Genomic DNA, 13149 nt, shown 5'->3' with positions numbered 1-13149 from the left:
GGGTTGCAAAATTCAAGCTCTTCTTTCACTGCTCTGCAGGCATGGGACCAGTCTATGCCAGGGACAAGTTGCAGGACTGTGCATTGTGAAAAAGGGATCAATGAACTGCACTGGGAAGTGGATTTGGGTGTCCATCTCCTTTCCTGCACTGCGGAAAGGAAGGCTATTTGTACTTCGCAGTCCTACTCAGCTTCTGTCAAACTCCCCTGCAGCAGAGCCAGGCCCCTGAAGGTTATCAGTCTGGTGAGCCCTGGGAGGCAGCGCCTGGCAGCACTCGAGCCCATGGTGTTGGCGCATGGAAGGGAATGTGTTCTCCTCGAGGGCCTTATCCCTTTCCCACACTCAGTGCTTTTGAGCAATTGTCTGGACCCATGTCTCCTTTTAATTGTGCATATACCTACATGGAGAACCTCTAATAACAGCTCTTGCATGTTCCCAGCATGCACTTGACACAGTCGTTTGCCCCTGCTCATTTTGGAGCACTCTACACTCACTGGCCCTAGCAGCAGGTCTCTGATGCCTCTCGATATCACAGGTGGGGAAATCAAGGTACAGAGAAGTGACGTGACCTGCCACAGGATAGAATCAGCAGTCGTTTCCAGAGCACCCCACTTCCAGACTCTCAGTGTTAGGCCATGCTCCCCCTTGTGCTATTACAGAGTGCTGGAGAGAGAAATCCTGCCCCCAGGGGCACTGAGGCTTGGGCTTTGTTAACATGCCCATCTGCATGCCAGGACAGCCCTGCCTGAGGATCTTGAGCGAGGACAGGGGCCAAGGTGTAGGGGCAGTGTGGGATTCTCAGTTTTGGCTGTTCTGGCTGCACAGAGCTAGATCATGCATCCAGGGGAGAGACTTGGGAAACATGAGATGGTGCTGCACGGCACCAGCCAGCACCCTTTCTGGGAATATGCATGCCTCCAGGCCACAGAGTGTTTGTAGAGTTGGAAGACAAGGAGCATTGCACTTGTTTGGCCCCTTGGACCCAGCCAGAGGGTCTGAGCCCTGAGCCTGTTTTCTGTATACACCCAGGAGCACAAGGTGCTGCTGACAGGGACCCCCCTGCAGAATTCGGTGGAGGAGCTCTTCAGCCTCCTGAATTTCCTGGAGCCACAGCAGTTCCCCTCAGAGACGGCCTTCCTGGAGGAGTTCGGGGACCTGAAGACAGAGGAACAGGTACCAAGAAGGGCCGTAGAGGAGTAAGGCTTGTGACTATTAGCACAAGCCATTGGGGCACCAGGTCACCAGTCCAGGGGCACCCTCAGACATGTGCTTCATGGAAGCAAATAGTACCCCTCACTGCTTAAAGGTCAACTCCGTTCAAGGTGCAGTGCAGCAGCCCTGGACTCAGCTGTGAGAAGCTTTGGAGAGAGAAGACCAACCTGTGCCAAGGTCACAGTCTGCTCTCCGCCTAGCTCCCTCCTTCCCCTTGCATGTCTGGGTAGCTCAGTACATCCTGCTTTCCCATCATTTCCTATCCTTCAGCAGGAGCATAGAGGGAGTGAGAAGGTTCGTAAATTCATGTGCAGTCACTCTCTCAGGTACACCTGGGGAACTGTCCTCCAAAGTTGGACCTGAGTGTGGGGCACTGAAAGCAACACAGTCCTTTGGGCTCTGCTGTTGCCATTTGAGTGTCTGGCTCAAGTGGAGATTTCACAAAGATCATGATCCTCAGCGAGAAGGCTCTGGAGTGCATGGACACATGGAGCAACTAGCATCTCAGCTGCTATCAGAGCTCCCAGCTCTGCTCCTTCAACAGACACATTTCCCCATGGCCGCCTGCAGTGTTTGCATATGCCACATGATGCATAGGATGCACTGGGACCCGGAGACTTTTGCTGTGGCAGCATGTTAGACAGGCAAGAGTTAACACTGAGCACTCAGGGTGGAATCACAGAATCACAGAATGGTTGAGGTTGGAAGGAACCTTTAGAGATCATCTAGTCCAAACCCTCTGCTCAAGCAGGGTCACCTAAAGCATGTTGCCCAAGAGCCTGTCCAGACAGCTTTTGAATATCTCCAAGGATGGAGATTCCACAACCTCTCTGGACAACCGGTTCCAGTGCTCTGTCACCCTCACGGTAAAAAAGTTTTCCCTTAGATTCAGACGGAACTTCCTGTGTTTCAGTTTGTGCCCATTGCCTCTTGTCCTGTCACTGGGCACCATTGGAAAGAGTCTGGCCCCCTCTTCCTAACACCATCTTTCAGATATTTATATGCATTGGTAAGATCCCCCCTGAGTCTTCTCTTCTGCAGGCTGAACAGGCCCAGCTCTCTCAGCCTTTCCTCACAAGAGAGATGCTCCAGTCCCTTAATCATCTCAGTGGCCCTTTTCTGGACTCGCTCCAAGTAGTTCCATATCTCTCTTATACTGAGGAGCCTGGAACTGGACAAAGTACTCCAGGTGTGGCCTCACCAGCGCTGAGCAGAGGGGAAGGATCACCTTCCTTGACCTGCTGGCAACGCCCTTCCTAATGCAGCTCAGGATACCATTGGCCTCCTGAGCTCTGCCATTCAGTTTTTGATCCATTTCACTGTCTGCTCATCTAGCCTGTACTTCATCAGCTTGCCTATAAGGATGTTATGGGAGATGGTGTCGAAAGCCTTACTGAAGTCAAGGCAGACAACATCCACTGCTCTCCCCTCATCTACCCAGCCAGTCATTCCATCATAGAAGGCTATCAGGTTGGTAAAATGAATAAGTTGGTAGAAGATGAACTATGGAAGGAGGTATTGCCCTGCAGGACAGCTGCAAACCCAGCCCTTGGCTGAGAAGTCCATCTGCTGGCTCCTCTTCACAGTGAGAAACCAGCCATGGGGCCTCTGGTGTAGTCAGCAGAGGTGCTGCAGATTTCATGGCCCAGGACCAGTCACTCATGTGCCTGCCCTTAAGAAGCCATCCCCTAAAGTCACCCTGGTTCTCAGCAAAGCAGTTGCTTTAGTGTTCTGGGCTGTTGACCACTGGGCCACCTGTAGTGGATTTCTAGCCTGGGGAGACTCTGGTGTTGCAGACCCTTCTGCCATGTCACCGTGTGCTTGCAGTGCAGGGAGGGCAATGAATCTCTGTGTTTGCTATTGCAGGTGAAGAAGCTGCAGTCCATCCTGAAGCCCATGATGCTGCGGCGTTTGAAGGATGATGTGGAGAAGAATCTGGCACCCAAGCAGGAGACCATCATTGAGGTGGAGCTGACCAATATCCAGAAGAAATACTACCGGGCCATCCTGGAGAAGAACTTCTCCTTCCTGTCCAAGGGTGCCAACCAGCACAATATGCCCAACCTCATCAACACCATGATGGAGCTGCGAAAGTGTTGCAATCACCCATATCTCATCAATGGTGAGGGCTGTGTGCAGGAGATGTGGGAGAGCCTGGTCTCACTGCAACACTTACTAGTTGCTGCCTGCAGAGCCCACCCAGCTTGGCAGCCAGCTCTGGCCTTAGTGCTTTCTGCTGCTGGTGTGTCCATGCATCCAAGCCCTGCGTAGGATGCAGTGATCTGCCTTGCTGCTCTCATGGTCAGCCTAGGTCCCTTCAAATGCTGCTTCCTTGCAGTCAGCATGAGCCTCAGGGTCTTGCCAGGCTCTCTGTGTAGAGCTGGGTTTGGGGGCATCCTAGAGAGGGATCCTCTCCAGAATCCCAGCCTGGCTCGCTCTGCTAAGAGTTGGTGCAGACTGTGAAGAACAACTAGAGTCACAGAAATGGATGGGTGTCTGTAGGTCTCTAGTCCACCCTCCCACTCACTTGATCAGATTGGCTGCATGGGGTTTGTTCCTTGCATGGTGGCTTGCTGTTGCCCTGAACAGGGGGCTGGGGGCAGCTGCACTGTCAGTCCAATCAAGAGTCAGAGCAGGGGCTCTGCCCAGAGCTCACTTCCCTTCTCACCTGGCAGGGGCAGAGGAGAAGATCCTGGAAGACTTCCGTAAAACGCACAGCCCGGAGGCACCAGACTTCCAGCTTCAGGCAATGATCCAGGCGGCCGGGAAGCTGGTGCTAATTGATAAGCTGCTTCCCAAGCTGATCGCAGGTGGGCACAAGGTGCTCATCTTCTCCCAGATGGTGCGCTGCCTGGACATCCTGGAAGACTATCTCATTCAGAGGCGGTTAGTACAGGCTTCAGCATTCACCATGGCTCTTCCATGTCATGTCCCTCCAAGACTGTAGGTACAGAGTGGAGACAGCCCAGGGAGGGGTTTTGGCCATTCTGTGCCTGTGGACCAAAAGATCTGAGTTACAAGCTACCTGCTGGTGGGTGCAGAGACCCCCAAAGCTAGGCAACTCTGACCTGTCTTTTGCATTGCCCAGGGCTGGTCCTAGGAGTGACTAAATGGAAAGAGGCCCCTCCCTTGGTCCTGGTTCTGGCAGGGCCGATGAGTCCTGCATCCCTAGACTGAGTATGGGTTTGTGATGATTGTGCCATCATAACAGGAACGGCTCTTGGGATCAACCACAGTGTGCGCAGGCTGATGAGGACTGAGCCTCCATCTGTGCACAGGTCCTGCCAGCAAACCCAGCCTGTTTGCATTCCCATACAGAGCCTGGGGGAAGGACCAACAAATGATCAGTAGCTGCAGCCAGTTCAGGCCCTGCTCTCACCTCTTCCCCTCTCGGAGCAGGTACACCTATGAGCGAATTGATGGGCGAGTGCGCGGGAACCTGCGCCAAGCTGCCATTGACCGCTTTTGCAAGCCCGATTCGGATCGCTTTGTCTTTCTCCTCTGCACCCGGGCGGGCGGGCTGGGCATCAACCTTACTGCTGCCGACACCTGCATCATCTTTGATTCAGACTGGAACCCACAGAATGACCTCCAGGTAATGGGCCAGGCTACGATCACTCCGGGGCCGCTTGCCTTAGGGTGTGTGAGAGAGACAAGACAGCTAGGAGGTCCCATAGCACAGCCACCATCACTCATGCCAGGCAGGGAGAGAAGGGCAGCAGCACCCAGCCGTAATGGGTATGGGGTGCAGCACTGGGAGAGCCGGTAGGAGTGCAGGCTGGGGGGATGTGTCATGGGGGAGATCCTGGCTGCAAAAAATAGCGTGGCTCTAAAAGCACAGGTGGGCTGCAGACCAGGCAACACTTTCTGCATGTCTGGTGCTGGAGGGGGTGAAGTGTTGGGTGCCCCCCCCCCAACCTGCAGAAAGCAAAGGCTATAATCTAAGTCCTGTGTCCTTGCCCAGGAGTGCACAGGTGTCGACAGCCACACAGAACTGGTGCTAACTGATACCTGCTGGCATAGCCATGCCAGATCAGCCACAAGCACTTGGCGAGGGGTGCACTGGGAGGTGGAGCAGACTGTGGTGCTGGTGGCTAAGTGGTGGGTGCTGATGCTGGGTGCCACAAGCCAAGCAGTCACTGTGATGCTGGGCTCACTGTGTTTGAAGCTATGTTCTCTGCTGTCCCAGGCTCAAGCTCGCTGCCACCGGATTGGGCAGAGCAAGGCAGTGAAAGTCTATCGCCTCATCACCAGAAACTCCTATGAGCGGGAAATGTTTGACAAGGCCAGTCTGAAGCTGGGCCTGGATAAGGCTGTGCTGCAGGACATCAATCGCAAGGGCAGCACCAATGGGGTAGGCTGGCTGTCGGAGTGGGACTGGGTGGGAAGCTGTGCGGGAGAACTCTCCTCCTTCCCCTGTGACCTGTCCCTCTGCTGACTCTGTGGCAGGTGGAGGAATGCAGGGCTATGTCTGCAGGTGGGGGACAAAAGCCTTGCATTCAAGGTGGGAAGGATGCATCCTGCCTACCTAGGCTCAAACCTAGGGATCTGTGGGGATCAGTGCTGTCACAAGGACACCAGAGCACCCAGCTGGTCCCTGCAGCACAGTCAGTGTCACCCTTGCCCAGGCCACTAGTAGACATCAAACCAACCTACATCCCTTACCTGTCTGCTCCTGCCCCTCTGCTGCCAGAGCTGAAGAGGTCCAAAGCCTGCCTGGCAGCTCTCCTGCCCCTCATGAGAAGAGCTTGCTGGCTGTGTTGGCAGCTCACCCAGTTCATTGTAGCTCTTCAGGGCAGTTTCAAGAGCAGCACACAGCACTGAGCAGAGTAGAAAAACAGAATGGAGAGAGGAAGAGGCTAGGTGCCTGCTGGAGGAAGAGCAAGTCACTGCCAGGTTGGAGCAGAGACCTGGGCATGCTCCTGGGAAGGAGAGCTCGGTCCTGCACACTTGCACTGCTGCTGTTTGGCCTGGCAGGCCTTCCCTGCACTGCGCCTGGGTGGCACAGTCTGAACTCCCTGAGTGTGCCTCAGGCAGCATTTTGAAGTCACCTCCCTGTTGTGGAAGTGGGAAATCTGGGCTGACTTGGGACATCTCTGCCCTCCCTCCTAGGGCAGAGAGAAGAGCCTTCCCCTGTTGCGCCAGTGCCCAGGGCAGCTGGCTCAGGGTTGGTGATGCCCTTGTGTTTTGGGCAGGTTCAGCAGCTCTCAAAGATGGAGGTGGAGGACCTGCTGCGGAAAGGTGCCTATGGTGCTCTCATGGATGAGGAGGATGAAGGATCCAAGTTCTGTGAGGAAGACATTGATCAGATCCTCCAGCGCAGAACACAGACCATCACAATCCAGTCTGAGGGAAAGGGATCCACCTTTGCCAAGGTGTGCTGTGCTCCACTGGGAGGGAAGGGGGCCAGTTCCCTGTCGGAGTCCCTCTTGAGGTCGTGGGGGACATGCTGGGAGGGCGCAGCACCCTAGTGTTAGGTTGACCTCTTACCTGTGCTGGGCTGAAGCTGTAGCCAAATGGCAGCCAAGCTCTGCTGCCTGATCCTCTGCACCCAGGAGTAAGACCTTGCTTGGGCATGGAGGCAGTGTGATCTCCCGTCTTACTGATGGTCAGCACAGCAGGGAGGAGGGGACCACTGCCCTGGTTGGGGTATGTATGGCTGCCCAGCAGGGCTCATCTTGTCATCTGCTTTGCCTGGGTTCACTGTACTCTGAAGCCAGCCCAGGCTGGTGAGGAGAGGAGACCAGGGCTTGCTTTCCTCCAAGTGCCAGGCAGTGCCAGAATGTGCTCTGTCACTGGGGAATCATATTGCCAGCAGTTTGTGTTGGGGGGACAAACCCTCTGTGCTGAGAGATGCAGGGCTCCTTTGTGTCCCAGCTGGGGCACTGCTTTGGGGAGGTGCAGGTGGCACTGCAGGGTGGCGGGCTCTGCTCTTGTGTTGGGCTCGGGGCTCCTTACTGCAGCAGCGGGTCATGCCCAGAGCTAGACTCTTCACCCAGGACTGTTACAGGCAGAGTCAGGCCTTTCCTTGGGGAGGATGGATGAGTTCACAGCCTAGCTGTGCTCAGGTCCTGGGGAAATTCCCAGGGCTGATCTTTTACTCATAGCCTGAGCTTATTTGATCTGGAGTCCATCACCTCCCCTGCCTTTCTGAACACTAGTGCTGCCTTTGGTATGGTGCTTTGCAGAGCAGAAATGCACTTGGAAACCTAGGTTCCTGGCAATGTGGGAAAGTGTTGTGGTACCTGCAGCAAAGCTCTCCTGCAGCCCAGCCCATCTCTGCATCCAGTCTCACTCTTCTGCTGCTGTAGGACCTGGGTCTGCAGGGAAAGCCTCAGTGCGGTGGCAGGACATGGCTGCTGACATGTGCAGTGCCAGAGGCTGTGTGCTGCTGTCCCATGGGGAGCTGACCATGGGGCCCTGACAGTGTCACAGGAGCAGTGTCCTGAAGCCTGCTTGCGGGAGGAAGCCTGGGGACTCAACCCTGTGCCACACTTCCTGGCTGGTGTCTGCTAGGAGTGCAGAAGGCCATCCATCTCTCCTCCACCTGCAGGTGGCACAACCCCTGCTCAGTTTCCAGTAGGTCAGGCAGAAGGACATAGAAGAGAAGGGTTCAGCTCCTTTAAGCAAAGAGTCCTTTGGTGTGTGTCATCACAGGGTGTAACGCTGCTTGACAGAGAGCCTGTGCACTGTGGACGGAAGTGCTGGGGGGGTCTCTGGGGGGGAAAGCACAGCTGAATGGTGGGCTGCAATCTGGAGGTTCACTGCTCTTCTTTCACTCCCAGGCCAGCTTTGTAGCATCAGGAAACAGAACTGACATTTCCTTAGATGACCCCAACTTCTGGCAGAAGTGGGCGAAGATAGCAGAGCTTGACACAGATGCCAAGAATGAAAAGGTAGGATCCAGCTCGCAACCACGCGCTGTGCTCGTGTGCCCCACAATGGACCTGACCACTGCCCAGCGTGGTCCCCTTCCTCCCCATCCTCCAGACAGGAGTTGTGGGGCTTCTGCTGCGGAGGAGCTGCCACTGAGCTCATGAAGTGTTGTGTTTCAGTGAGAGATCAGGAACTGCAGCAGTGGAAGATTGACCCATAAAGGCTGGCTAAACCCCCAATTGCTCTGAAGCCACATTTTGGGTGTGTCTACCTGGTATATTTTGGGGTGCCCGGGATGAGGGGGCCATTCTGGGAGCACAGCCTGTGAGACAGCAGGTCTGTGCTCCCAGCTACTCCCAAACCTGGTTAAGTCGGGGAATGGACACAGCTGCACGTGGTGTCTGTAAATGCTCCTTTCTCCGCCTTGCTCACTTTCCCATATTCCCTGGGCAGAAGGATGCAGGCCAGGTCAGCCCCATGGCCAGTGCTGTACCTCTGTGTTTTTGGCCCTGGTGGTGCAAGGAGTGGGGGAACCAAGAGGAGCTCTGGCTTGGGCCACCCCTCCAGAGGTTCCCCTTGCTCTTATGGTGCCAAATGGTGTCTTACGTGGCCTGTTGGATATTTCCAACATCCAATGAAATACTAGCTGCATCAGCCTGAGTCTGTGGGGTAGTTCAAAGGCAGTGTAGCATCCAAGCTTTGCTTACTATAATGAAATTGCTCTAAAAGCCAAACACCATACCACTCCACCTCCATCATGGAGGATTGTACTACTCTTTTCTCCATCTGCAGTTGTAGCCCTTCTGTCCTGCTTTCAGGCTAGCAATGGGAACAAGGAATAAAGCCAAATGGATCTCGCAGGCCCATTGCCATGTACAGGCAAGGAGGGTGCAGATGGTACATGGATGCTCTGAGAGTCTTGCCTGCTGCCCTCCCTGGCAAATCAGCTCCTTCCCAGCCGTGCCTGTGCAGAAACATGGTAGCTGGAGCTGCTGGGAGACTGGTGCTTGGCTTCAGCTGGTCTGGTAGCAGAGCTGCTGGACGTTCCCCACGTGCCCCTGGGGAGCATCTCCCAGGAGCAGCGTCCTTGTTCTCAGCCCCTGCCTGCTCTGCCCGCTAAAAGAGCTTTCTAGCAAGGCATGTAAAAGCTGAGATGGGGTTGAGGAGAGGCTGGTGACTCATTGCTTGTCTGGAGGCAAGACTGAACAGATGGGGTCTGGTCCCTCTGCTCCTGCCCCTGAGCTTGGCCTGCCAAGCTTGTGTGCTCAGCCAAGCAGCTGGGCCTCTCCATCCTGGCTCCTCCGGCAAGCGCAGGGCTCTGTGCAGCCTGCTTCAGCAGGGCCCTGGGGCCCAGGCTGCCGAAAGGCTAGCTAAGGCAGCAACGCTGTAGCAGATGGCCTCAGACAACAGCAAGAGGGAGGCCCGGCAGCTTTGCAGAGTTCTTTGATTGAACCGGGGAAGCAGGAGGGTGTGTGTGTGTGTTTATGTGTGTATGTATGCACACCTGTCTCCATGTGCTTGAAAGCAGGACAGATTTAGAGGGCTTAGTGATGACTTGGATGCATTCAGCAGCATGTGGGGGGAGAAGAGGCATGTCCGTGCTGTTTAATTCTCCTGCCTCCTGCACCTTCTCGGTAGCTGGTTTTCTTGTTCCAGCCCCACCTACCCCTCTTCGACACAGAAATTACACTGTGTCCTGCACGGCACTTGGCCCAGGCGTTGCTCGGAGGGCCGAGAATATGACTGAGACCTGAATCATCTGCTAATTGTCAGCGGTTTGAACCCGGAGGGTCTGATTTTCAGCCTGTGATTGTTCAGGCTGAATTTTGTGCTGGCCAGAAATTGTCTCAGGCATGCAGACAAAGCTGCACACAGCTAATTGGGAACAGGTATCATAGTGGCAAGATGTTAACTAGCCCTGGGGCTGGCCAGCCACTAACTGGGTGCTGAATGTAGTCCTGGGCCTGGAAGGCATGGGCCAAACTGGGAGGGCAGTGTGGAAAGGGCCCGAGCATGTTCTATTCTCTGTGTCCCTTGTAGGAGAGCTTAGTCATTGACAGGCCCCGGGTGCGGAAGCAAACCAAACACTACAACTCCTTTGAGGAGGACGAGCTGATGGAGTTCTCTGAGCTGGACAGTGACTCTGACGAGCGGCCCACACGCTCGCGGCGCTTCAACGAGAAGACACGGCGATACCTGAGGGCTGAGTGCTTCCGTGTGGAGAAAAACCTGCTCATATTTGGGTGGGTCTCACCATCTCCCAAACAGCGTGGTCATGACCTCCAGCTGCCCAGCACACACACGGGCGCTGGCTGCCTGAGACACTTTCCATCCGTTGTGAGTGATGTCTGCCCCAAGCAGTGTCCCCTCCCTCCTGCACTGACTTCTGTGGTGGGACCTGGGCTGTTTGGCCCAAAGGGAAGATCTGGGTTGGAAGGAGAGTTATGTGGGCAGAGCATGAACCAGCCAGCATTCAGGGCTCCCAGATCCTGCTCCTTCCTCTGCCCTGTTCAGTCCTAGGCAAACCTCTCCCCTCTTTGTGCTCCCCTAATGCGGGGACATAACAACCCCTGCCCATGGGAGCTGATAGGGCTGTGCCACCATGCTGGAGGGAAGGCACTGGAGGTGTCTCTAGTTGCTTAGGAATGTTTATTGTGTTTGTGTTCTAGCTGGGGACGCTGGAAAGATATCTTGACCCACGGGCGGTTCAAGTGGCATCTGAATGAGAAGGACATGGAGATGATTTGTCGGGCCTTGTTGGTCTATTGCGTCAAACACTACAAAGGGGATGAGAAGATTAAGAGTTTTATCTGGGATCTCATCACACCGACGAAGGATGGCCAGAACCAGGCTCTGCAGAATCACTCAGGTATTGCGTGTTCTCTCTGCCATTGCACTGCTACTTGTTGCTGGTGTACCTGCTCCTGGGACCAAGGCTACAGCAGTCAAACTAAAGCTGACTGAAACAGCCAGGAAGCAGTCTTGCTTGAGCACAGGGACTTTTTCTGCACAGAGCAAGTGGCTGACATGGGACTGACCTCCATAGACCCTCAGAAACAGTGGCAGAGGGGGGCTGAGTGGGGCAGGGTATTCCATGATTCCCAGTGGCTGTGTGGCCCTGGCTGGTGCAGAGAGAGCCTGTTGGTGGGAGGAGAGATGCCAGCCAACTCTTGAGTGCGTGCTGCTAAGTTTTCTCTGGCCTGGCGATACTCTTAGGTCTCCCCAGTGCAGAGAGATACTGTGCAGTGAGTTTGTGGGGCACAGCTGCTGTGCGCTGTAAACCGTGTGAACATACTCGATGCGATAGGTGTGAGGGTAGAAGTGACACTCAGAGTGTGGAAGTGCCTGGCTGTTCCTCAGGGCATTGCAGGATGCAGAATAGATCATTGCATGGGAATCCTGCCTGTGCCTGCTGGGGAGCCCTGGCCCTAAAGCTAACAGCAGAGACTGCCAGGTGCTCCTCTCGCGGCTGCTTGGTGCCCTGATCATGCCAGGGTAAACTGGTGATGCGGTTTGTGTAGTGATCTCACCCTAGGTAGCCAGCTTGTGTCTCCTCATAGTTCTTATCCCAGACACATGGGTCTGCAGTGCGTACCCTGATTGGTGGAGGTGCAGTTTTGCTGGTTTATCCTGAAACCTCTGCAATGCAGAATCCTACCAAGGTGACGTGGCCTTCTCCCACTTCATAAATCTAGCAGAAACCTTTATCTCAGGTTTGGCTGTGCTCTCCCTGTTCAGAGGACCAGTACAAATCTTTTCCAACCTGTGTGAGGTCTAAATACCCCATGTATTGCACCATACGCGGAGTTTTTAATTCCATCTGCATTGTGTTTGGCTGAGGCTTCCAGTGTACCCTCAGCTTCTGACAGGGGCCACCCAGAGCCTTCCCCTGCCCCGCTCTCCTGCTGGCCTCTCTGACTCTCTGCATGGGGAGTGGGGCACTGCAAATTCACCCCCATGCCTGCAGTGCAGCATCTGCTCTCTGTAGGCATTCCTCGAAGCTGGAGCAGCATAACATAGATACAGCCCACGATGCAAACAGCATCATGCAGCCACAGTGGCCTTTGTCTTTAATGATATGAAGACAGAGCCTGTGCTGGCTCCTTGGATCAGCTGGAGGGTTGCAGCCTGAGACACATGGTCACTGCCCGTTCTGTGTTAGAGGACTCTGCACCAATCTAGCAGCGCAATGCCTGCATCATGCGGCTTCTGGGACAGGTGAGTTGGGCTGGGAGAGCAGCCTGGGGGAGGCCTTCTTGCTCTCTCAGGGGGTGGTCACAGCCCCACGGCTGTGTGTGCTACTTGTGTGCTTGTGATCCATGGCAGAAGGTGAGTAGTGACAGGGCTGGGACTCTACAGCCTGCTTTTGGCACCGGTGAGCCAGGACTGAAACCTGAGGCTCCCATTTCGATGCGATGGAGCACATGAGAGGCTGTTTTGAAGTGGCTCAATTGGCATGAGGCATGAGGCTCTCGGATGCTGTCGCTGAGCCCCAAGGGCATGCCGTGTGTTACTTAGTGTTTAGAACACCACAGTTCAGTCTCAAGACCCAACACGATCATTTCCTTCTGTCTGGAAATGTCTGGCTTGCTTTACAGCATGAGGTCTGAGCATATGGCCTTTAGTGGCCTGCTTAAGTTACTCCAGTCACTTCGTACAATGTGAGTCACCTTGGCAGTGCTGCCTCCCGCTCTTGCTGCACAGTCCTGCTCAGAAAAGCAATGGGGCTTACCTCAAGAGCAGAGCAAGAGTAAGAAACAAATTGGCTGATATGAATGGGCTTGATTTAGATAATGACAAGTAATGTACAAGCCGCGGTTTCGGTGGAGGATCAATAATGCTTTACTGCAAGAGCAGCACTAAAATTGACGCATTTGGATATTTAGCAGAGGGAAGCAGCCCGGAGCTTCTCCATCAGCATGCCGGAGTGGCTTTTCCCAGCTGTGAAACCACCCTGCAGTCTTGGCCAGAAGGGACAGCGAAACCATCTAGCCTAACCTCAGGAACTGGATGAGAGCAGAGAGCCGTCCGGTGCAGAGCAGCCACGTGGCTGGCCCTGCC

General features: G+C 54.8%; 1 protein-coding gene across 3 annotated transcripts in view; it reads left to right on the top strand.

Moving 5' to 3' along the window:
* CHD6 (chromodomain helicase DNA binding protein 6) overlaps positions 1-13149 on the top strand; it is a 95492-nt gene that overhangs the window by 56107 nt on the left and 26236 nt on the right. For 2 of the 3 annotated variants that reach the window (XM_026070762.1, XM_026070761.1), the window contains exons 14-22: positions 1030-1173; positions 3079-3334; positions 3888-4098; positions 4612-4807; positions 5402-5566; positions 6408-6587; positions 7998-8108; positions 10129-10331; positions 10758-10960. In XM_026070762.1, coding sequence (XP_025926547.1) covers positions 1030-1173; positions 3079-3334; positions 3888-4098; positions 4612-4807; positions 5402-5566; positions 6408-6587; positions 7998-8108; positions 10129-10331; positions 10758-10960 — 1669 coding nt within the window. The remainder of the gene's footprint in view (positions 1-1029; positions 1174-3078; positions 3335-3887; positions 4099-4611; positions 4808-5401; positions 5567-6407; positions 6588-7997; positions 8109-10128; positions 10332-10757; positions 10961-13149) is intronic. The other variant, XM_026070763.1, reaches the window with a different exon arrangement.

The sequence above is a fragment of the Apteryx rowi genome, unplaced genomic scaffold, assembly GCF_003343035.1.
Source record: "Apteryx rowi isolate R43461 unplaced genomic scaffold, aptRow1 scaffold_318, whole genome shotgun sequence".
Taxonomy (NCBI): Eukaryota; Metazoa; Chordata; class Aves; order Apterygiformes; family Apterygidae; genus Apteryx; species Apteryx rowi.
The sequence above is the reverse complement of the archived record's forward strand: the minus strand, read 5'-3'. Positions and strand labels throughout refer to the sequence as shown.